This window comes from Ovis canadensis, chromosome 24, assembly GCF_042477335.2.
Source record: "Ovis canadensis isolate MfBH-ARS-UI-01 breed Bighorn chromosome 24, ARS-UI_OviCan_v2, whole genome shotgun sequence".
Taxonomy (NCBI): domain Eukaryota; kingdom Metazoa; phylum Chordata; class Mammalia; order Artiodactyla; family Bovidae; genus Ovis; species Ovis canadensis.
In genome coordinates, this window is record NC_091268.1 from 31,980,281 (window position 1) to 32,003,087 (window position 22,807).

Genomic DNA, 22,807 nt, shown 5'->3' on the forward strand with positions numbered 1-22,807 from the left:
CCCTCCCTATGTCTTCATTTCCACTATCTTTTGAGCCAACCTTCTCAGTGAGGCCCACTCGGCAGTAGTTCCATTAGCTGCTGATTTCCTGAATGCCAAGATCAAAGACACACTCATGTCTTGTGTTCAAAGGCACAAAACAGCTGAGACATTCTGCATGAGCCAAAGGATGCCTACATGCTGATCCTACAACCAGCAGCCCATGTCCGCTTGGGGTCCCCACGGTGGAGACTGTAGGACTAACAGATCCTAGGAGTCACTCTGACCCACAAACTGTGAAGTCAGGCTGAAAACGAGAAACTGCTTCCACCCCACACACAGCTGCGTCCTCGGAGCGCTTTGTTGAAGGCAGACGCCCGCCTCCAGCGGACATCAGTGGCGACGGCCATGTGACCGCCTGCGCACACTCTGTGTGGATTTTATTTTCTGTCTCCAATGCAGGCCTATTTTGCCTGATGTGGATTTTTGTTCAAAACCACTATGTCCTTTACCACATTTGGAATGACAAGCAAAGCAGGTCCTTGGAGCGCTGCCCTGTGGCCTAACCCTGACCACTGTCTCTCCCTGGAAAACCCTCCTTCCCCAACAGGGAACAGCCCAGCTCCCATCTCACCTTTTTATGGGAGACCCTGTTCTGTCCTCCACCCTCCGCCCTCTCCTTCACCACACAGCAGGCTTTCTCATCCTCAGCACTATGGACCATCTGGGGCTAGATCTTCTGTGTTGTGGGGTCTGTCTTGTGTATTGTAGGCAGTTTAGCAGCATTCCTAATCTCTACCCACCAGAACTATCCCATCCAACAAACCCCAGATTTCTCCCAGCACTGCCAAATGTCCTGGGACTAAAACTATCCCTGTTTAGAACCACTGTTTCAAAGAAACAGAGGCTTCAGGGAGGCCCAGGGCTGCCCGGCTAAAAATCAGATTTCCCAGTCTGGTCCCCACCAAAGACCTGTGATCAGGGCTGGCTGGCTCCCTTATCTAAAGGAAGAAACGCTGCAGTGAAGTCCAGGATCCAGCGTTCCCCTCCCAACCACACAACAGGCAGAGGCTCAGCCTCGCTCGGTGGTCACCCTCTCACCTAGGCCCCTTCACAGCTTGCCTAGCAGGGTTTTCTCCTGCATCCCCTTTGTGGGTTGAATTGTGTTCCCTAAAGGTGACCTGACATCCCAGCCCCCAGGACCTCAGAATGTGACCTTCTTTCCAGATATGATTAGATGAGGTGATCCTGGAACAGGGTGGCCCCTAATCCAACTGATGTCCTTATGAGAAAAGACACAGAAACACACATAGAGAAGGCCATGGGAGGAGGGAGGCCGAGATCAGAGTGATGCAGCTATAATCCAAGATTGCCAACAACCATTAGAAGCTGGAAAGAGGCAAGAAGGATCCCCTCCAGGCTTCAGAGGAAGCACGGCCCCGCCAGCACCTTGATCTTGGACTCAAAACCTCCAAATTGTAAAACAATAAACTACACTTTTAAGCCACCCAATTTGTGGTGCTTTGTCACAACAACCCTAAGGAAACTAAGCCACCTCGAAATTCTATCTCAAGCTCTGCTTCTAGACACCCCAACAGACAGTGGACGTGCCCACTCAAACAGCATATACTCCAGAGCAAGCTTGAGATGAGTCTAGACTCTCGCCTCGATTTCCACGAGCCTCTCATTACATGAGAAGGAAGAAGAAGAAGGAAGGGAGGAAAGAGGGAGGGAGGGAAGAAGGAAATTCGCTTTGGGGATCCTTCCATCCTCCACTCATTCAGTAAATATTGCTGAGCACCATCAGCTGCTCATCACTGTTCCAGGAGCAGGGGAGAAAGACGAGAACAAAACAGACAAAAGTTACTGCCCTCGCGGGGTTCACATACCAGCAGGGGAGACAGACCATAAAATGCCCAGTCTATGGGATGGTAAGTGCCATGGAGAAAAGCAAAGGAGGAGAAGGGGATGGGGCATGCCCGGGGCAGGGGTGAAGCGACAGATGCTCCACAGCCCAGTCTCAGTTCAGGCAGAGAGCAGCACGCCTGGGCGCCTTCTCTTTTCTGCCCAGCCCTTCTGTGAGGTTTGGGGAGCCCACCTGGCCACTGGGCAGGGATGGAGTCCACGCCCACCCCAGGGCCAGAATGGCGCCCTTCAGAACCACCCCTGGCTTTGACATCCCTCCTTCTCTGTCTCCTCCTCAACCCTTCCTCTTGCTTCCTGGGATCACCTCCTAAATTAACGACCTGCACCCACCCCCAGCCCCTGGCCCCAGCTTTCAGGAACCATACCAGGGCAGGTGCACCTGGAACTTTCCATTTCAGCCACGATAACACTTCAGCCAAGACCTAGGGGAGCCAACCTGTGGGCATGTCCAGGCCCTCCCCCTCCAGGGCTCTGCCCTGACACAAAGAGTGGAATCTGGAATTTATCATGTTTGGTGGGTCTCCCTCTGTCCACATAATTTACTTGACAGTTGAAAACCTCGATCTCAAATATCGAAGAGGATACACGACATGATCCCATATATCCTGCTTGTGTGATGGGAAGGCAAACTTAGGATTACAGCAGACACTAACTAACTACCTTCTCCTGACCGTGATCATTCCTGCCTACATGAATCTGCCAGCTCTTGTACATATTTTGCATCTGTGGATGTCAAGGGGCTCTGTACCCACCAGTGTCACAAGCCAGAAATACCAGGAAATGAACCTCCCCTCCCCCCAGCCCTCGTTCAGTGACTGACAGGAGGTGGTGTATTAACACCCCAGCTCCCTCGCCTCTTGGGAGGAAAGGCTCTTAGACCTATGTCCGACACTGGCTCCTGGCTCCTCTAACAGGTTTCTGCTCCAGTCACCACAGTGGTGGCAGGCCTGATATCTGCATCTTTTAAGTGACATTCCTACCTGCTCTTGGTATTTCCTCCGGTGTCACCTCCCTATTAAATGACTTCCTTGCCTGAGAGTCTTCTTTTTCTTGGGGAATCCAAACTAAGAGAGTGATAGTTTCGAAGATGCGTATATACACACATACAATGTAGCAGCCCCTCCAGTCCTCGTTTAACACGTGCATCCCAAATGTGATGCTGGATGATCAAATCCCTGGACGCGGAGCTCAGCTTTAGAAGCACCTTGGTGTATTCGATGCAAAGTAATCCTATTTGCATTACAAGGATCACTGTCTGACAGGGATGGTCTTGACCAGCCTCCAACGGGATCTTTTTCCCCTGGACTCCCCCTACATCTTTCCACCCACAGTGAGTGCACTGCTATCCTCCAGCCCACAAAATGCCCCAGAAAGGGACCCTGAAGCCCACTGGGGAGAGAGTTTGGTCCATGGGTAGCTCCCCAGGCAGCCCACTGCGTGTCACTGCGCTGGAAGAGGGAAGGAAGCTAATCTTACAATTCACCTGAAAAGCAATCATCCATTATCCCGGTCTTCAGCCCTCATCTTATTTTCCCCAGATCAATTCCTGAAAGTCAAAATGACAGATAGCTTCATACTCTGGACAATAATTCTTCTTAGTAAATAAGCCAGCATCAATGACAAAAAGTTCCCAGGGTAGTGCTGGTTACCTGAATCCATACATGTGTTATAATTTCATAGAATCACACACACACACACACACACACACACACACACACACACGCACACGCACACAGAAGATGCTGGTGAAGGGACTTCCCTGGTAGTCCAGGGGCTAGGACTCTGCACTCCCAATGCAAGGGACTTGGGTTTGACCCTGGCCAGGGAACTAGATCCCACACTCCACAACTAAAGGTCCTACATGATGCAACAAAGATTCACAATCTTGTGTGCCGCAACCAACACCCAATGCAGCCAAATAAATAAATAAACATTTTTTTTAAAAACTGGGGAAAATTGCATAAGGTCTAGTTTAGCTACCAAATAGCAGTTTCTTGGTGTCCTAGCGTACACAGATCGTATGAGATTTACCAGCCAGGAAGGTGGATGAAGAACACACAGGACTCCCTGTACTGTTCTTGCAACTTCTTGGGAGTCAAAAAATTATTTCAAAATCAAAAGTTTTAAAAATGCAAAAAAAAAAAAAAAAAACAACCCAAACAAACAAAACTTAAATTCTGAGATTAAAAAAATAATAATCGTTTTTTACAAAGCTCCCAGCAGGAGACACTGCCAACCCACCCCTTACCTGAGAACTGGGAATCAGCGCCTTCCACCAGTGACCACCCTTCACCAGGTCGACCTCGCACAAAGGCACAGCCACCTTGCCGATGACGCAGTGGCGTGAGAACTTATCGAAGTCCAGCACGGTCAGGAGCAGGGTCCTCCTCTGAGCCTCCAGGAAGGGGATCTCGAAGGTGTAGCGCTCCTCGAACACGGGCTTCTGGGTCTTGCGTTTGACTCCGGTCTGCTTGGAGTTCTTCTGGTCCGGCAGGAGGCAGATCTTGACATAGGGGTTGGAGTGCGCCATGTCCTGGCGCGCGCCGTCGTGGGAGATGGGGGGCGGCAGGTCCCTGGCCTCGATCACGCGCACCGTCAGGTGGTTGTGCAGCAGGTCGTACTGCGTGCTGAAGTGCAGCATGCCCAGCTGGTACTTGGACAGGATCTCCGCGTCCGTCAGGAAGTCCACGTCGTCACTGTTGGAATCGAGGGAGTATAGGCGGGGCTCGAACTTCCTGAAGTAATCATCCGGCGTATAGGTCCGTCTGAGCACCGAGGGCTGGATGGGCTCTTTCTTGGCGCTGAGAACGCCGAACTCGATGGGCTTAATATCAATCAGTGGAGAGCTGGGCCGTCTGGACTCGAGACCTACACACCCAGCAGAAATAACAATTAACACCACCAAGTACTGGACTGGATCTGGGCCGATGTGTGAGATCAAGGACCTTTCAAAGATTCTCACATTGTTTGCTCTGCTTCATAATGCTCTTTCCATATGCTCTCCACTCCTGGAAATCCTCTTATTTACTCTATGAGAGGAAGGGCAGCGGCACAAATATCCCCATCTCCACGACAGCTAATTGCCAGGCACTGCTCTAAATGCCCTGCGTACATGGAGAAGGGAATGGTTACCCACTCCAGTATTCTTGCCTGGAGAATTCCATGGACAGAGAAGCCTGGCGGGCTACAGTCCATGGGCTTGCAAAGAGTCGGACACGACTGAGCGACTAACACTTTCACATTCATAACCCTCACAAGGCATTAGCCAGTGACTATTACCTTCACCGACTCGATGGACGAGAGTTTGAGTGAGCTCCGGGAGATGGTGATGGACAGGGAGGCCTGGCGTGCTTCGATTCATGGGGTTGCAAAGAGTCGGACACGACTGAGCGACTGAACTGAACTGATGACCTTCGCTTTACAGAAGAGGAAACAGAAACTCTTAAGTAACTCACCAAAGGTCACCCCACTGGTAGGAGGAGGAGCCAGGATCCAAGCCCCACCTATCTGGCCCCAGGGTCCGACTCTAACCTTTCCCAGCCTCCGATTTCACGGAGTTGGCTCTGGGGCCAGTGTCTGGGTCAAATTCCAACCCAGCTACTTCCTCGTGAACCACGTGACTCTCTAGTAACGAGCCAAGTGACTCCAGGCACATTTTACACACTCGGTTTTCCCATCTGTAACATGGAGCCAATCATAGCAGCCACATCAGATGGTGGTGAAAACTCACTGAGCGATGCGTGGAGAGAGCCCAGCACAGAACGTGCATGTGGTGAGAGGCACTGAATGGTAACTGTTATTCACCTTCAAGGCTCACATTCACAGCTCGTCACTTTCGGGGTGCCTCTCCCCTCCCCATTAAGCAGGAGAGTTCACCGCTCCCAGGTTCATTGTTGCCTTCTTTGCTCATCTCTCTATTCTAGCAATAACCTCATGGTACTTTTTTCTCTTTCAAAGCACTGAATTGAGGTATGACTGACACACACAAAGTTGTCGGTATTCAATCTACACAACTTGATGGCTTTGATAAGTATGCACCCACGAATCCATCACCACAATCTATGCCATAAACTATCCATCACTTTCAAAAGCTTCCTCCTGCCTTCTTTATTTACTTACTTTTGTGTGTCTGTTAAGAACATAAGATCTACTCTCTTAGCAAATGTTTAGGTACTCCACATAGTACTGCTAATTTTACACACTCTGCTGGAGTGGATTTCTAGAACTTACTCATCTGGTATAAGTGAAACCAACACCTGCCTGGTTCAAGCTCCCTGGGTAACCATGTCCTACTCTGCAGATGCTTGGAAATCTGACTATGAGATTCCTGTTGTTGGGAAAATTACATAGTATTTGTTCTTTCGTGGCATCTTGTTGATTGCCCAAATACCTGCCTGTTGTCTAAAACCATGAGCCCTTGCCAGTGCATGGTTGCACCCTGATAACTGTGTGCTAAACGCGGTTATCTCTATATAGAGCTGGAAGTAAGATTTAGGAATTATCTAGACCAGCGCTATCCAAGAGAAAATAAAACGTGAACCAGATACAGACATACAAGGCCACAGTTCAGTTCAGTCACTCAGTCATGTCCGACTCTTTGTGACCCCGTGGCCTGCAGCATGCCAGGCTTCCCTGTCCATCATCAACTCCCGAAGCGTGCTCAAACTCATGTCCGTCGAAGCCCACAAAGGTAACTTAAAATTTTCTTGTAGCCACAATTATGTAAAAGTACAAAGAAGCAGGTGAAATTTTTATATTTTATTTAAACCAATATATCCAAAATACAATCATTTCAACATGTAATCAATATAAAAACATTTTAGTGAGACATTCTAAATTCTCTCTTTTTTCATACTGGCTTCAAAATCCAGTGGGTATGTAACACGTACAGTGCATCTCAATTCAGCTACATGCCTGTGGACACTGTATTGGACAGCGGGCTGCACAGGGCAGACAGGCCCTCTTATTCTACAGATGAAAAGATGGAGGATACAGAAGCCAGACACCCATTCTGTTTCACTATTTCAAGCTCTTGAAATTTACTTCTTTCTTCTTCCCCATCCACTCCCAGAAAAGATCAGAGATCTCAATCATTTCCAGCTGAGTGGATTAGTTTCATGAATTTAAGTCTTTTCCTTCTGTTAAGTGAATTTCAGACATCAGCTGCATGAGACAGAGGAGACACACTTGGCTAGTAACAAGAGGCTGGGAGACTCTGGGCTTTTTATCACCCTTTCTCTTCCCCACCCAAATCACACCCTCTGGTCTACACCCAGGCTACAGAGTGTGTGTGTGCTGAGTGCCCACTCTAGAGTGGGCCAAGGGCCATATTCAACCCAGAGATACATTCTGTTTGGGTTGAAAAGTAAGAAAGTTTCATATGAAAACCCAGACTGCCAGTTTCTCTTTAGAAAGGTCAGGTAATACAATCCCACATGGCTACAGCTGAGTAGCAGCTGCTCCCCTTCAATAAGACACTGGCTTCCCAACTGGCCCCAGTCCCCACCCTGCCCTAGTGCCAGGTCAAGAGTCGGCTGCCATTTGTCACTCACTAGGGTGATATTTATCTCCCTCCAGCCCTTGGCACTTAGCCACTGACACAATCCACCTGGGCCGTCAAGTCACTTGAATCTGCAGGCCCTGCTGTGCAACATGGTAACTAACACTCGCCTTTCGGGGTCTGAAATGATATATGCTGACAACGTTACCAACTGAGCCAATTCAATGAAACCTGTGATCAGTATAAACAAAAATCAATCAAAATGATTGCTTCTGCCTGAACTTGGCAGAAATCAGGTACGATGCCCTCCTCTGTCACACTGCTGTCACCTCTCCATCATCCTGTCTCCTGGACTGTCACGCCACACTCCACACCCCCACCAGAAGCAACCCTGTCCTTCATGTCTCTCCCTGGGGGTGTTGCTGAGCATCTGGGAACGCCAGCTCTTTCCCTTTATCCTGGGGGCCCAGATAACAGGGTTGTACTTCATGGACCCCGAGGGGCAGCTGACTTGAGCCAGGACCCCTGACAGTCAGAGCAGAGAGGCTTACTTGAAATCCTGCGGGTCAGGCTGTATGTAGACTTAGATGTGTCTGAGGATGAGCATCTCCGATCTGGGGAGTTGGTCCGTGGGGTCAGCGGGACGTCACTGGCTGTGTGCACAGAGTCCCCGTCCTTGTCACTGCTTCGGCTGGCCAACCTGTAGGAGGGAAGAGGTCTCAGGGACTGTCAGAGAATCCCCAGGGACTGGCACCTCTGTCCCATGGGGGACAGACCAAGGATGAAATTGCTCTCAGGCCGAGTCTATGCAACTTGGAATAATGCAAATTTGAAATAAATTCTCAATAGCCCTTAATTCTTAATAATGTCTTGCTTTTTGCACAAAATGTGATGTGAAGTAAATAACTATTTCCCAATTAGAACAATCTGCCAAGAATTTGCATAATTTCAAAGCTGAGGCTGGGCTGGGGAAGGGATATGTAAACTTATTCAAGATATTGCCACACGGGCACCACCTGACTAAACCAAGATCAGTTCAGTTCAGTCGCTCAGTCATGTCTGACTCTTTGCAACCCCATGGACTGCAGCACACCAGGCCTCCCTGTCCATTACCAACTCCTGGAATTCACTCAAACTCATGTCCATTGAGTTGGTGATGCCATCAAGATGGGACCTCTCAGCCTTCAGTCTGGAAGGAACCACATGGCTGTTTAAATGCATTAGAACTTCTGCAAGTAGTTTTCGGTAAGAATTATCTTGTTATTTCAATAGTCACTATGTCAATAACATCTTGAAAAAATATCCTGTAACAATGTCACTCAAAGGTTCTTGGGACTTTCCTGGTGGTCCAGCAGCTAAGACTCTGAGCTACAAAATGGCCCTGAGAATCAATGATTTAAGAACAACAGTTCAGTGCATAGAAACACCAATCAATAGTAGCATCCACAACTTAATGTTCTCCTAATAAAGATTAGAAATGCTGGAAAAATAGAAAGTACACTCTGTGGGTTGGGGTACAAAGTAGTACTTAAGGGCTGGCTCAAGGCAAGTCTCTCTCTCTCCCTCCATCTCCCTGTCTGTAAAATGGGACTAATAATAGCACCTGCCTTACATGGTTACTTTGAAGGTCGAGCTAACATATATACAATGATTAGAACAGTGTTTGGTATGTTCTAGGTAGATGCTTAATACATTTTAGCTGATGTTAGCAATATCATAGCAGAGGTGGCTTTAAGATCCCCCAGTACTCACACAGCTAGTGAGGATGCTGGGAGTGGGGGTAAGGGGAGGGGAGAGAGCTGGCAAAGGGGCCATGAGATTGGTGCCATTGATAACAAGCCCCTCAGCCATCACAGCCACAGACCAATACCTTCCAAAACTGCATCCCCCAAGTTGACATTTAAACCTGCGGAGAAACCAGTCTCGAAAAATGCAACTTTCAAGTTCTGGGAGGTCAGACGCATGCTGTGCATGACATGAAATGGATCTGATGTTCTTCCAAAGCTAGGGCCACAGCTGGGACAAGCAGGCATGTTACAGGGGCAATGCCCAGTGCCTCCCACTCCTGGTCAAGAATAGGAGAACGTAGCAGATGAAACATGGGGCCAGCGGAAGGATGGAAGGAAGACGGGATCACACTAGATCAATCTTTCTCTCCCGTAAAGGAAAGCAGCTGCATCTCCCCAGGAAGGAGGCCTCACTGGGGCCCTCCACCTGCATGGCCTGTTTCCCGGCTGTCACACCTCATAGTGGCCGCTGCCTCCAGCTGCAAACTCCCATCAGTCTTCAAGAGTCAGCTTAAATGCCATTGCTTCCTGAAGCCTTGGCTGCCTCCTCCCAGACATAGTACCAGGGTATACCTGGGCCACCCCTGCCTCCTCTGCCACCACCAAACCTCCAGGCCCTCTATCCCTCCTACCTGGAATGCTCGTCCTGCCCCATCACCTGTCTTGTTCCTCCTTACCATTCAGATCTCAGCTGCCACAGCACCTCCTCAGAGGGGACCCACCAGTCCAGTCGCCTCCTCCCAGCCCGTCTCCCCTTACCCCTGCACCTTTTTTTTGTCCCCCTCCAGCATATACCTCTTTAAGTGCTGCCTGCCTGCTTCTCCTCTGCATCTGACACTAAGCCAGAGGCCCAAGCGGGCAGAGGCAGTGTCTTCTTCGTTCACCACTGCCCTCCTAGCATAGCACCCGGCACGTGTAGGGTGCTCTGATTTATTTTTTCAGTGAATGAATGAACACACATTTCTGGTGGCTTTTATCTGACTTATCTTGAGTCACAATCACCGGAGGGCACAACTTGTCGCCCCTCCCATAACAGCCTACAAATCTTAATGTTGGCATCTGCTTTATTAGGATCAAAGGTAGCAGTAGCTACTGAGCACCTACTGTGTGCCAGGCACTGTGCTAAATGCTCTATCTGAACCGTCATTTCAGGCTTGAAACAATCCAGGAGTTAGTTGTTACGAACCACCCCTACTGCTTTTACAGACAGGGAAATGGAGCCCTGGTCAGGTGGCAGGAGGGAAGGAGAATGGATCTGCACCACTGAATGGCAGAACCCCAGTGAAGTCCAGCAGTACCAGACTCCGGACTACATGCCCCACACTACCAAGCTGGGCATCCCCTAGGAGGCCTGGAAGAACCCTGCACATAGTAGGTACTCAACACATGCTTCTTGAACAAAGAAATAACCTAATTCACTCTTCATTGGGGGTCTTTCTGGCACTGCCACAGAAGGAGCCAGTCGGATGGTACCATATGGTGAGTTGGTTTTCCTGACTCTCATCACCCCAGTCCAGCCCAGGAAAGCTGCAGGTCCCACATGTCAAAAGCATATGTGACAATTAATGGTGTGTCCCCTCTGATCACACAGGCAAAGACCCAGCTCACCTGCCACATGCCACCCCACAGAGAGGCACATTCTGTGGTTCCTGGCTCAAATGGCACGGTAGGAATGGTACTGCAAAGCCTGTATGCTTGACATTTCTGCTCCCTGCCTGTTTGATAACATGCAACTGCCCGCTTGGTAAATAAATCTGGGGAAAGCACAAGCTGTAAATTCTCTTTCTGGAGGATTTAACCTGCCTCCTCTTTACAGATTTCTCTTAACATGTGGTATGATGTTGACTATCAAAAATGTCCTCAGTGCTATCCAGGATTCAAGGAAGACCTGGGTCACCTTGGGAAGCACACAGGTCATGTACAGCTGTTCAGACGGTGCACTGCACAAGTCTAGATGGTCTCATCATGACCACCATGTGAAGGATGCCCCCTGAAGCCATGTGGTGAGTTGGCTGCTGGAAAGTTCTCTGCTTGTAGCATAACCAAAATAAGTGTCTTCCCTGAGGATGCCATCCCAGAAAGAACACCCTGCTTGCACAAAGGGTCAGCGACCTGAGCAAAACGCAACTGTCCTTCAGCTTAGTAACCATACATCTGTAACACTCAACATCTGAGGCAAACAGGCTGTGATTTTCAGTGTCTATCAGGGGTCTCCTGTGGTTCAAAGGAAAATCCAAATTCCTTAATCTGGCATTTGAGACCCCACACAACCTGAACTTGCAGGCTCATTTTGTCTGATTCCCCCAACTCTTCCGAGATGCAGTGTCCCATCTGTGGTGTTTGTCTTCCCTGGATCCAGTCACAGCATCCAAACTGTTTATTACCCAGGTCAGCAATCTTGGGGCCCACTGCCTGATTTTGTAGAAGTGTTATGAGAGCATAGCCACACCCATTCACTAGTGAATTGCCTATGGTTGCTTTCACACTACAAGGATGGAAGTGAGTGGCTGCAATAAAACTTAGTCCATGAGACTAAAATACTTACTCTCTGGCCCCTCATAGGAAAAGTTTGCCAACTCCTGTTCGACTAGCTTAGTTCATGTGTTTCAGGAGGAATAACGCTTTCCCTTGTTTCAGGTCCGGAAACCCAGATATTATCCCAGCGCTTTTTCCTCCAAGCAAAAGAGACTGGATCAAGTGATTGGCATGTGACCCAAACCAGAGCAATGAGAGCCTTTCCTGATATTTTGCTGCTGTCAAACATAATGCAAAGGAAAAAGAAGGCTTAAGAATGAGGCCAATACAGAAGAAACAGAAAGAGAGAGAGAGCACATACACGCACACCCATGACACCGTCTGAGCCCCTGGATCCAGTCATGCCTGAAGCCATTTTCCCAGAACTTTTCCATAACAAAACTCTATGCAGAACTGTCATATGTGTGTGCAGGATGTAAATACACAACTAATTTATTTACCTGCTTTATCTCGTATAGTGAAATGAAAGAAAGTGAAAGTCACTCTGTTGTGTCCGACTCTTTGCGATCCCATGGACTGTACAGTCCGTGGAATTCCCCAGGCCAGCATACTGGAGTGGGCAGCCATTCCCTTCTCCTGGGGATCTTCCCAACCCAGGGATTGAACCCAGGTCTCCTGCATTGCACGTGGATTGGATTCTTTACCAGCTGAGCCACAAGGGAAGTCCAAGAATACTGGAGTGGGTAACGTATCCCTTCTCCAGCAGATCTTCCCAACCCAGGAATCGAACTGGGGTCTCCTGCACTGCAGGAGGATTCTTTACCAGCTGAGTTACCAAGGAAGCCCTTATCTTCTATACCAGATATTAAATCCCCTGAGCATGGGAACAGGACTCCATCTAGTCTTGTGCCTCCCATAGTGCCTGGTACATAGGGAAGCCTCAAGAAATAACTACCAAAAAAACTGAGCTTAACTTCCCAACAGCATAATTGACACTTTCAGGACTCAGTTTCTGCCTTCAGGTTAATCAGCTGGGCAATAACTAGTTTTTGGAATGAAAAAAGACAGATAATTGCCGTGCCATCACAGAGCTGGAATTCTTCTGAGCACGGCTTTAAAGACACCAGATGGGCTGAGCCAACCTCCGTCACTAGAACATGGGAACAATCCCTTCGTTAATGAGCTGGCTTTACCAAACATCTCAACTCTGTGCACAACTGCAGGATTCAGGCTACAGCCTGTGAGTCAGGGAAGGTTCCTTCACATAGTTGTTACATCAATTTAAAGAATCTCTCAATAACTTAATAATGATAGAGATGAATACTTACCACTGTGCTAAGCATGTTACATGCATATGTCACTATTATTAATAGCAACCCTATAAAATAAGTTCTATTACTTCCCCTACTTTACAGATGAGGAAACCCAGACCAAAATAGGGTAAAAAGAATCACTTATGTTTATGATTGCCAACAAGGTATTTTTCCATAAACTAATTCATGCAATCATCGCAACAACTTTATAAGATAAATACTGTTTTATCATCCCCATTTGACAGATGGGAAATCAAGGCACAGACAGATTAAGCAAATTGCCTGAGGTCACAGAACTGGAAAAAATTAGGAGAAGTAGGATTTGAACTCACAGATTGTGACCCAGAACCATTCTGCTATGAAAATATTTGATACTTGCTTCTCAAAAAAAAGAGGATTGAGGCATGACCCCCAAGGAAAAGATGGGTGGCTTCTGGAATCTTAGCCCAAGGATTTACCTGAGATAGCACAGGATCCCCACTGAGGCTCCAACTGTGGGCCCTCACACCATCTTCCTGCCTCCCTCTTCTCTACATCATGGGAAGCTGTACTGGGCGATTCCCAGGCCCTGGCCCTCTAGATTCAACCCAGACTCTGGCCACGCTCCTCTCCCAGCCACAGAGAGGTGGCCCAGACACGTGGCTGAAAAGCTTCAAAACTGCATTCCCAAAATATCTGAGCGACTGGCAGATGGAGATGTTGTATGCAGGCGCGGGAGGAGAACGAATTGGAAATAAAACGAAAGATGCCAGAGAGAGCATAAACAGCGTTGGAGGACACGATGGAGCCTGGAGGTGTGTTCTGCTTCCCTGTTACTGAAGTTCTTGCTCAGATCAGCAAAGAGGCACTTGTTTGTTCATGTCATCCACACCAAATACTCACTGAGTGTTTAGCATGGGCCAGGTGCTAGGATGGTTCGTCATCCTGACTTGAATGGAAAACCTTTAGGATCTGGACATCCCTTGAAGAACAGAGACGCTCACAGATCTCTTTTTCCACTTGGAACGACATTCAATATGATTAAAAGCGCCCACATGCTTAGCATTACACTGCTCGTATCTCAGAAGGCCGGTTGTGAAAACCAGCTGAACTGAAGCCCCACCCCGAGCTGGTCTCACCAGCTTGCCAAACGCAATGAGGCACACCGTACAAGCCATCAGCGACTAAGAGGTCAATGGAAACTCAGCCTTTCCCCCCTCCATACCCCTAGATGTCCCACACTCCTCGCAGAAACAGAGAAAAGAAAGGTCTTAAGGTGGCTTTCCAGGAAGTTCGGAGCAGTTTTACTTACAGCCAGGGGGGAGTCTGGGCAGGGAAAGGTCCCAGAATCTCAACTTCATCCTCACTCGACTGGCAGCAGCTGGACTCATAGCACTTCTGACAGCAGTGTCGGCAAGTCCATCTGCAGAGCAGCAGGTCGGAGATTCTAGAAAGGAAACCCTGAGCCCACAGGGGGCGGTGGGCAGAGGAGAGATGGGAAGGGGAGGAAGAAGAGGAAAAACACCCACAGTTACAAGCAGCCGATCCCTGATGAGAGATAACGACATTCAGGAGGTCTGTCTCCACGGCTGATCTCTTAGAACAAACTGTTTTCCATTCCTATTTACCAACTGCAGGTACAAAGATGGCAAACACCAACCGGCTCGAGCCATTAATAGCAAGCAAAACGTTTGCAGGTATTTTCCTTTGTATATGAACGTCTTTCTTGACATGTGGGTGGTTTATTCAACATCGTGAGGGCTATGCAATATGTTCGTAAAACACAATGATTATTACTCTGTCTTTTTGAAAGCGAAGCACAAATTTTTTTTTTTTAATAATTTTATGACATTAAAGTAAGCAGAGATAATCAAATGGAATAGTAGAGGGTGGGAAGGGAAACCTAGTCTCATTAACTAGTATCTTTTCACCGGGATCTCCCTTCCCTAGAATGGCTGTTATCAACATCCGGTTGTTGTTTAATATTCAGCATCCCCACAGCCCCACGAAAGGTTCCAAAATGAAAAGCAAGCATTTCTTGATTAGAAGCCAGACCAAACAAATCACCGAATTCACTCACCTCGTTTAAAGGTTCCAACTGCCCTTTTAGAGATCCACATGAAGCCAAGGGGCACAGGGGGCGAGGGATGACACAGAGAGAGAGACAAGACCAGTTTAGCAATATTCCTGCAACTCAAAAAAAAAAAAAAACAAGCCCTGCTTCTTTCCACTTACCATCCTGGGAAGGGAGCTGACCTCCTAACAAGGTGCTGCTACCTTCAGGGCTGCTGGTAGCCTCCTGGCTAACCAACACCGAATAAATGGGAAACTTTAGCATTTCGATTTGATTTGCACCGTATGCTGTTATGAATCAGAGCGGGTGGATAGATAGTCATGCTATCCAATGCAGCCACACTTCAGGAGAGGAGCAAACCTTCCTATACAGAAATAGCCATGAAGCCAACCCAGAAGGACATGATTAGCTAACTTGCAGGCAGGCACAGCATGGATGTCACTTGGTTCCCCCGCCCTCCCAGAGGCCCTACCTTCCAATTCTGCTCCAATGGTGGGGAGCTTCATATGACCACCCACAAATAGAGGGAGCGGAAAAGAAAGCCATAGTCTGGTCCCCGGGAAGAAGGGAGGGGCTCCCTTCCATCTTCAGCCCCACCTCCACCCCAGCTTCTTCTCACCGGTTCCCAAGACACAGGCTCCCCCCACTCCCTTTCTGGGAAGGGTCTTCACAGTTTTCCAAAAGGCCAAGTAAACCAGATAGGTTAGGAGGAGTCTCCTATGGAACTCAGAACTTTGAGTCAAGGAGAAAGCTAATCATGGTTCTCAGTTCTTTTGCAAGGTGAAGAAGGTCTTAATTTGGTACCACTATATGTAACATCTTTTTAACAGTTGCAAATCCCACCCCTGCCTTCCTTTTTAAACAGACAGCAGACCCCAGCTCAGAGCCTCGCAAACAGACTAGCTAGCTAGAATCCAAGAACGTGGCATTATTCTCATTATTTTTCCTATTGCCTTCAGTTTCTATCAGGTGACCCTGGTTTTCTATTATGGTAGTGACATGATGTTTCCTTTTCATATTAAAGTTAAAATAAAGCACAAGTCCATTTATAGAAAAGAAATTAAGTAAATAACATCACAGGTGGTACATAGTTCGTGAAAAACTCAAAATCCTTGAAGTGATAAGGGATTTACTACAGTTTTGGTGGGGCGGCGTGGGGGGTGGGAGTCTTGGACACCAATCACAAGGTGCAGGGGGGAGGGACAAAACTGAGAAAAGAGGTACTCGTCCTGGCCTCATCAGTGGCCAGTCATGTGACTCAGGCAAGTTGGGAGTCTGAGCCTCAGTTACATCTTTCCTTTAATGGAAGGGCCTAGCTAGGACACTATGAAAAGGCTCTGTGCTGCCTAGTATCTGCATGCTTTCTGTGGCTTATGAGAACCAGACAGTTTGTCAAGTCCAATTGGATCCTGCCAGGTACCGGGGACTGTCCTGGCCGACAGAGTGGTGAGGCGAAGAAAGCAGCAAACAGCTATGCCCTCATGGAGCTTACATGAGAAAGTACTTTAACGTGCTTATGGTAAAGTGCAGGGTTAAAGGGATGCTTTTTCACAACAATCCAGGCTCGCAGGAAAGCATTTCCTGGGTATATAGTGATCAAAAGAAAACCATTTCTAAAACCATGATGAGCAGAGGCAAGGCTACCTCAGGGGTCCTGCCTAGGTGCAAGGTGAGTGCTAGGGGCCAGAGAAACCAAGGAAGACGAAGAGGAAAGGGGAGATGCGCTGAGGCTCCCAAGCGTGCTGAGCCTTTGGGCCTCAGGCTCACGTGTTTGACCCAATGGAGAATTGATTCAAGCCAGAAAAAAGAAAAGGAGGAAGGAAAGTCCAGATATTCTAGAACAGGGGGTGCAAGCTAGGACTCAAAGACCCAAATTCAGCCTGCAGCCTGATTTTCTATGGCCCTCCAGCTAAGAAGGGTTTGTATATTTTTAACTGGTTGAAAAAGCTTTAAAGATGAATACTTCTTGACTCGTACAAAGTATATGAAATTCAGTTTCAGCGTCCACAAAGAAAGTTTTATTTAAACATAGCCATGCCCATTCATTTACTAGTGTCTCTGTGTAGCGCCATAATCAAGAAGTGAAGTGTTGCGACACAGACCACTCAGCCCTCGAAGAAAAACAAACATTTAGTATGTAGGCCTTCACAGAAAAAGTTGAACACCTTGTTCTCGAAGAAAAGTCAACATCACCGGGCCATCCTCATATCAGATGCCTCACATATCCCTCACCAATCCCCATCCCACCCCCAGCTAGGCCTCACCACAACCTCTAAGCCCCTGAGTGGCCTTGGGCAAGTCACTTCATTACTCATTACTCTTCATTACTGTGCAGAAGACAGTCATTAAGAACTGTAGAAGCCCGTTCTCACGTGGTTCATGTCCCAGTGCGTGGTCCCTGACGGCCAGGGACCATGCTGCTTTCTCAGCTGTGTTCAAAGTGCCCACACATATTACATGTCACCCAAGTGTTTGCTGAACCTGTTCAGTGGCCACTCCCTCCAACAACATCCCCACAGTAGGTGAACAGTAAATGTGACCTTCACTGAACTTGAAAAGATGACTTAAGGATTCCATGAAAGGGAAGTCAGTGGAGCGATTCTAAGCCAGGAGAGGGATGGGGCGGCCATGGGCGGATGGCAGGTCAGAGTTCCTGGCAGGTGGAAAAGACTAAGGCGGGAGGGGGGCGGGGCGTGAGCCAAAGGGGGAGGAGGTACCAGAAGCCCCTCCAGTGGTGGGCGAGGGCAGATGCGAGCCCAGAGGCACCCGTCTGCCTCTGGGGAGGCAGAATGTAGGAGCCCGTCGGTATCACTGCCAGAGGCAAAGGACCCAGTGCCAGAAACAAGCAGCTCAGCGGGTCTGACCGCATGACCTTGGCGCTGACCCGTCGCCGCTTCCCCCTCCTAAGGAGAAGACAGGTCTCTTAGTCAAGCATGCCCTCCTCAAGAAAAGGTGCCTGGAAATTATTTCAGCCTAAGGATTCTTGTGGGGTGTCCCCAAGATGAAGGGAGGGAGGGTCCGCAACTCCCGAGGCAATGGCCCAAAGTAATCGGCTGCCCCCCAACACCACCAGCGCGCCTCCGGGGTGTCCCCCACCTCTCAGCACCCAGTGCCCGGGAGAGACGATGTCCTTGTCCCTCCTGGCCGGAACAGCTGCCTCCGGCTCGCTCCGCCGGCCAATTAGCCAGAGCCGTCACCAAGGCAACGACAGCTGGCGGGCCGGGCGGCTGGCGCGCCCCGGGCCGCCCTCCCCGCGGCCCCTCCCCTGGGGTGGGGTGCCCGAGGGACGGGGTGGGGGAAGGGGGGAAGAAAAGTCCGCCCCACCCCCATTCCTTCCCCGGGAGGCGAGGGCGCGCGTGCGGAGTCCACTTGGGGCCCTTCATCCCGGGGTGTGTGGGTCCCCAGCCTCTCCTCCTGGGGCGCACCCCCGCTGCTGCACAGGTTGCCTTGAGCTCAGGCACCCTTTTTCTCGAGGCAAGTTTGTGGCAGCCTAGCCTTGTGCCCTCCCTTCCGCGCGCTCACAGTCGGAGGGGGCGCGGCAGCCCCCAACCCCACACCGCGGACCTGGCCCCCCGGCCTCAGCCCTACCTGGATGTACGCCATTTTCGCCCGCGCGCACTCACTCCGGCCCGGGCATGGCGCCGCCACGGCCACTTTGCCCTCGCCAACCGGAGAGAGGGGAGAAAGCAAAGGGGGAAAGGAAGAAAAAGGCAGCCGGGTGGCCCCAGACGTGACTGGCGTGGCTGATGAGCGGCGCCCGCCCCTCCGCCGGCCGCCCCGTCCTTGCCTTCCCCTGCGTTCCGGCTCCGGGAGTCGGGGCCGCCTCCCAGATTGGGAGAGCTCGGGCGCCCAGGGCCCCCGCCTCGGCCTCCCTCGCCGTCCCGCGCTCCCCCCGAGGCGCTCCCCAGGCGGGATTAAAGCCGGGGCGCCTGGGGAGGGAGCCCGGGGCAGCCGCGGGGACTGCAGCGACCCCAGCGCAGGCGGGGCCGGAGACGCTGGGGCCCGGGCGCGCCAGAGGCGGGGGAGGGGACCGGGACGGGCAAGGAGGTGGGAGGGGGCGGTGCGCGGGTCAGCCCATCCGGTCGGCACCAGGGCTGGCACCTACTGAGAGCAGGGCCCCCGGGGCGGCCGTGAAGCTGAAAGGGCACGGTCCAGCCCGCCGCAGAGTCTGGAGCCGGGAGGGTCCTCCCCATCCAGCCCTTTCCTAGACCGGGTTGGAAAAACTTTATTCCCGCCCCAGCTGACGCGCCTAGAACTGTTGCGGCGAGGAATGCAGAGGCCAAGCGAATGGAAGCCTCAAGTTAAGGTGGGGCCTTGGGCGCCCCGAGGGAGATACACTGGCGAGGGCGGCAGGGGCGCGCGGAGAGACCCGAGCGTCCCTTTACCCTAAACCTGCTCGACTTGCGCCCTGGGCGCAACAGGTCTGGCGCGGGGCGGCCCAGCAGCGCCACCCAGCGTCGCGCCCTGCGTCCTGCGCGTCTCTGCCGGCTGGAAGCTCCGCGCCAGCGAGCGTGCTCCCCCGGGCGTGTCCACGCGCCAGCCTGCCTGCCCACGTGGCTGGGCGCCCTGGGCCTGGAGGCTTCCCCCAAACCGGTCCTCCCACCCCAAGGCCACTGCGCTGGGGCCGGCTCTCCACTGCGGTATCTGAGGTGGAACATTGCCCTCCGCAAGTTCTCTTTTTTAAATGTCCAGACATCTTCAGTTGCCAGTTTACCAACCATTTAACCTTCCGGCGACTCTATCTTTTCATCAATAAAAACAGCATAAAATCTCTGCCCTGCCTATCCTCCAGGACTGTTTTTGTGAGAGTAAATGAGGAAATGAACGTGGAAGTTATGAACAAAAGGTGTAATACACATATGTGTAAATATTTCGTGTAAATATCTAGCATACATATACATTTCTAAGTATGATATTTCATTTGTAGCACATGGCATGTAACATATGTCGAGTGCTTATAATTTCGCAGGCATCTCGCTCAAGCATTTCGTCTTGTCCTCCACTGCCTTGCTCATTCCTGTATGTCTGGCAGAGTGCTAGCATGTGTGGATGCTCAGTCAAATCCTCTGACCATGGGATTTTCCAGGCAAGAATACTGGAGTGGGCTGCCATTCCCTCCTCCAAAGGATCTTCCAGACCCAGGGATTGAACCAGATCTCTTGTGTCTCCTGCCCTGGCAGGTGGATTCTCTACCACTGAACCCACCTAGGAAGCCCAGCAGAGTGCTTGACTCCTCTTACCTTTCCGAGGGGGGCACTGCAGCTCTCCCCAGTTTACAGATGGGGAAATTGATATGCACAGAGGGAATGTCACTACCAAAGCAGGACAGCAGGCAGCTGGGGGCACTGGCATTTGAACCCACGTGGTCTGCACTGGTAAAACTTGGTGTGTATCCACGATGTTTCTTTTGCAGTGGTGGGAAGTGATGCTTGGTGAGGAGAGGGCTTCACAGAGGAGGGGTTCCTCCTGGGATGGGTGCTCCCCCCGGGGTACTTAAGGGAAGTGGAGGAGTTTCCCAGGTGTTCCCGTGAGGAATAGCCAAGCTGTTTGAGACTGTGCAAACCTTTTAACCTTTAAACCTTTTAAAACCTTTCACAACAAATTCAATCTTTTAATTCTCTGATAGGCTTGAGGTGGGTACTGTTACTGTTCCACTCTTTTAGATGAGAGAGAAAAAAAAAAAAAGGAGGCGCAAAGCAGTGAAGCTGCCCAGGGGCTGTACATACAGCATCAAGAAGCTGTAATTCAAACCTAGACTCCCTAAACCCAAATCCTTTCCTAGCCACTGCTGGTTATTTCGGGGAGGGGGATGAAATCCTTAGGGCTAGTTTCATACTTTAATCTGTAAAAATTTACAGCTGTCTCAGAATATCAAACACCCCTCCTCCAATGAAGAAGTTTATTTGAAATGGGGATAAGAGCACATACCCCTGGAATTACATCAATAAAACACTTTCATGTCTGTCAAGCACCTGGCAGGCAATGGGTACATAATAAATGCTTGTTGAATAAATACAAGGATGGTATTATTAGCTTAATGTGGGTGCCTCCAACTCACTCACATATGTTCTTGTATAATCCTCACCAGAGCCCTACAAAGTAGGTACTGTCATCATCATTACAAGTGAAGAAGTTGAAGTTCTAGAGGGGAAGGAAGTCACCCAAAGTAAACAGGGAGAATGTGGCAGAGCCAGGAGGAAAGTGGAGATCTTGTTGACTGGCAAGGTCCAGCTCTTTAGGGCTGCACCATCCTGCTTCCAGCGAAAGAAGGAACAAAGGAATGGGTCCTGCATCATTCATCAGGGGAGTGTCAGAAGTCACTTCGGGGTCCCCAGCTCTGTGAGCCTCTCCCTGCCCTAGAGAGGACCCGCAGTCCAGCTTTGAGATGCAGCCTGGACTCAGACCAAGGCTGCACCTGTTTGGACCAGGCAGCTGGCATTTTCACGGATCTCAGTAGAGAAGCCCCAGGCCAGGACAAATGTGTGGAATCGCATGTGACCTGTGGTGGGATAAAGGGAAGTCCAGGGGCTGTCAGGGTACCAAGTAGCAGTGGCCCCAACTAATGTGGTGAGAGTCAGAGAAAGCTTCTTGAGGTGTGACCTTAAGTGTGAAGTGTTAGTCACTCAGTCGTGTCCAACTCTTCGACCCCATGAACTGTAGCCCACCAGGCTCCTCTGTCCATGGAATTCTCCAGGCAAGACTACTGGAGTGGGTGCCATTTCCTTCTCCAGGGGATATTTCTGACCCAGGGATCGAACCTGGGTCTCCTGCATTGCAGGCAGACTCTTTACCATCTGAGGGTGATCTTAAGCTGAATCCCAAAGAACTGAAAATGGAGAGATTATTCTAGACCTCAGAGGTGCTTAATTGGGGTGGGGGAGTCCATAAACTTATAGAAAGGCATAAAGTTACATCTGCATGGTCACTGTAAAGTGAAAGTCACTCAGTCATACCCAACTCTTTGTGACCCCATGGACTATACAGTGCATGGAATTCTGCAGGCCAGAATACTGGAGTGGGTAGCCTTTCCCTTCTCCAGGGGATCTTCCCAACCCAGGGGTCAAACCCAGGTCTCCCACATTGCAGGTGGATTCTTTACCAGCTGAGCCATAAGGCAAGCCCAAGAATACTGGAGTGGGTAGCCTATCCCTTCTCCAGAGGATCTTTACAACCCAGGAATCGAACTGGGGTTTCCTGAATTTCAGGCAGATTCTTTACCAGCTAAGCTACCAGGGAAGCCCTACCTGGGACTTTATCACCAACAGAAATCATGTATATTCCTATCACATTACAGTTGTTGCAAATAACTTGACATTTCATTGACACTCTTTACTGTTTGAAAATTACACCCATTATTGGGCCTCCACGCTAGATCTTTCTGTTTAATGCATTAATGAAGAAGCACATGTGGTGTGCTTTGTTGCTCAGTTGTGTCTGACTCTTTGCAACCCTACGGACTATAGCCCACCAGGCACCTCTGTCCATGGGGATTCTCCAGGCAAGAAAACTGGAGTGGTTTGCCATGCCCTCCTCCAGGGAATCTTCCCAATCTGGGGATCAAACCCAGGTCTCCTGCAATGCAGGTGGATTCTTTACCATCTGAGCCACCAGGGAAGCCCAAGAATACTGGAGTGGGTGAAGTGAAGTGAAGTTGCTCAGTCATATCCGACTCTCTGCAACCCCATGGACTGTAGCCCGCCAGGTTCCTCCATCCATGGGATTTTCCAGGCAAGAATACTGGAGTGGGGATCTTCCCAACCCAGGGATCGAACCC

At 50.0% G+C, this 22,807-nt stretch overlaps 1 protein-coding gene across 2 annotated transcripts in view; it reads right to left on the reverse strand.

Annotated features, from left to right (window-relative positions):
• SYT17 (synaptotagmin 17) overlaps nucleotides 1-19,202 on the reverse strand; it is an 83,947-nt gene extending 64,745 nt beyond the window's left edge. Inside the window, exons 1-5 of one of the 2 annotated variants that reach the window (XM_069571400.1) lie at nucleotides 18,622-19,202; nucleotides 15,040-15,057; nucleotides 14,272-14,420; nucleotides 7,957-8,105; nucleotides 4,154-4,773 (exon numbers count right to left, since the gene is read on the reverse strand). In XM_069571400.1, coding sequence (XP_069427501.1) covers nucleotides 4,154-4,773; nucleotides 7,957-8,105; nucleotides 14,272-14,420; nucleotides 15,040-15,057; nucleotides 18,622-18,636 — 951 coding nt within the window. In that variant the 5' untranslated portion in view covers nucleotides 18,637-19,202. The remainder of the gene's footprint in view (nucleotides 1-4,153; nucleotides 4,774-7,956; nucleotides 8,106-14,271; nucleotides 14,421-15,039; nucleotides 15,058-18,621) is intronic. The other variant, XM_069571401.1, reaches the window with a different exon arrangement.
• Nucleotides 19,203-22,807: the final 3,605 nt, after the last annotated feature.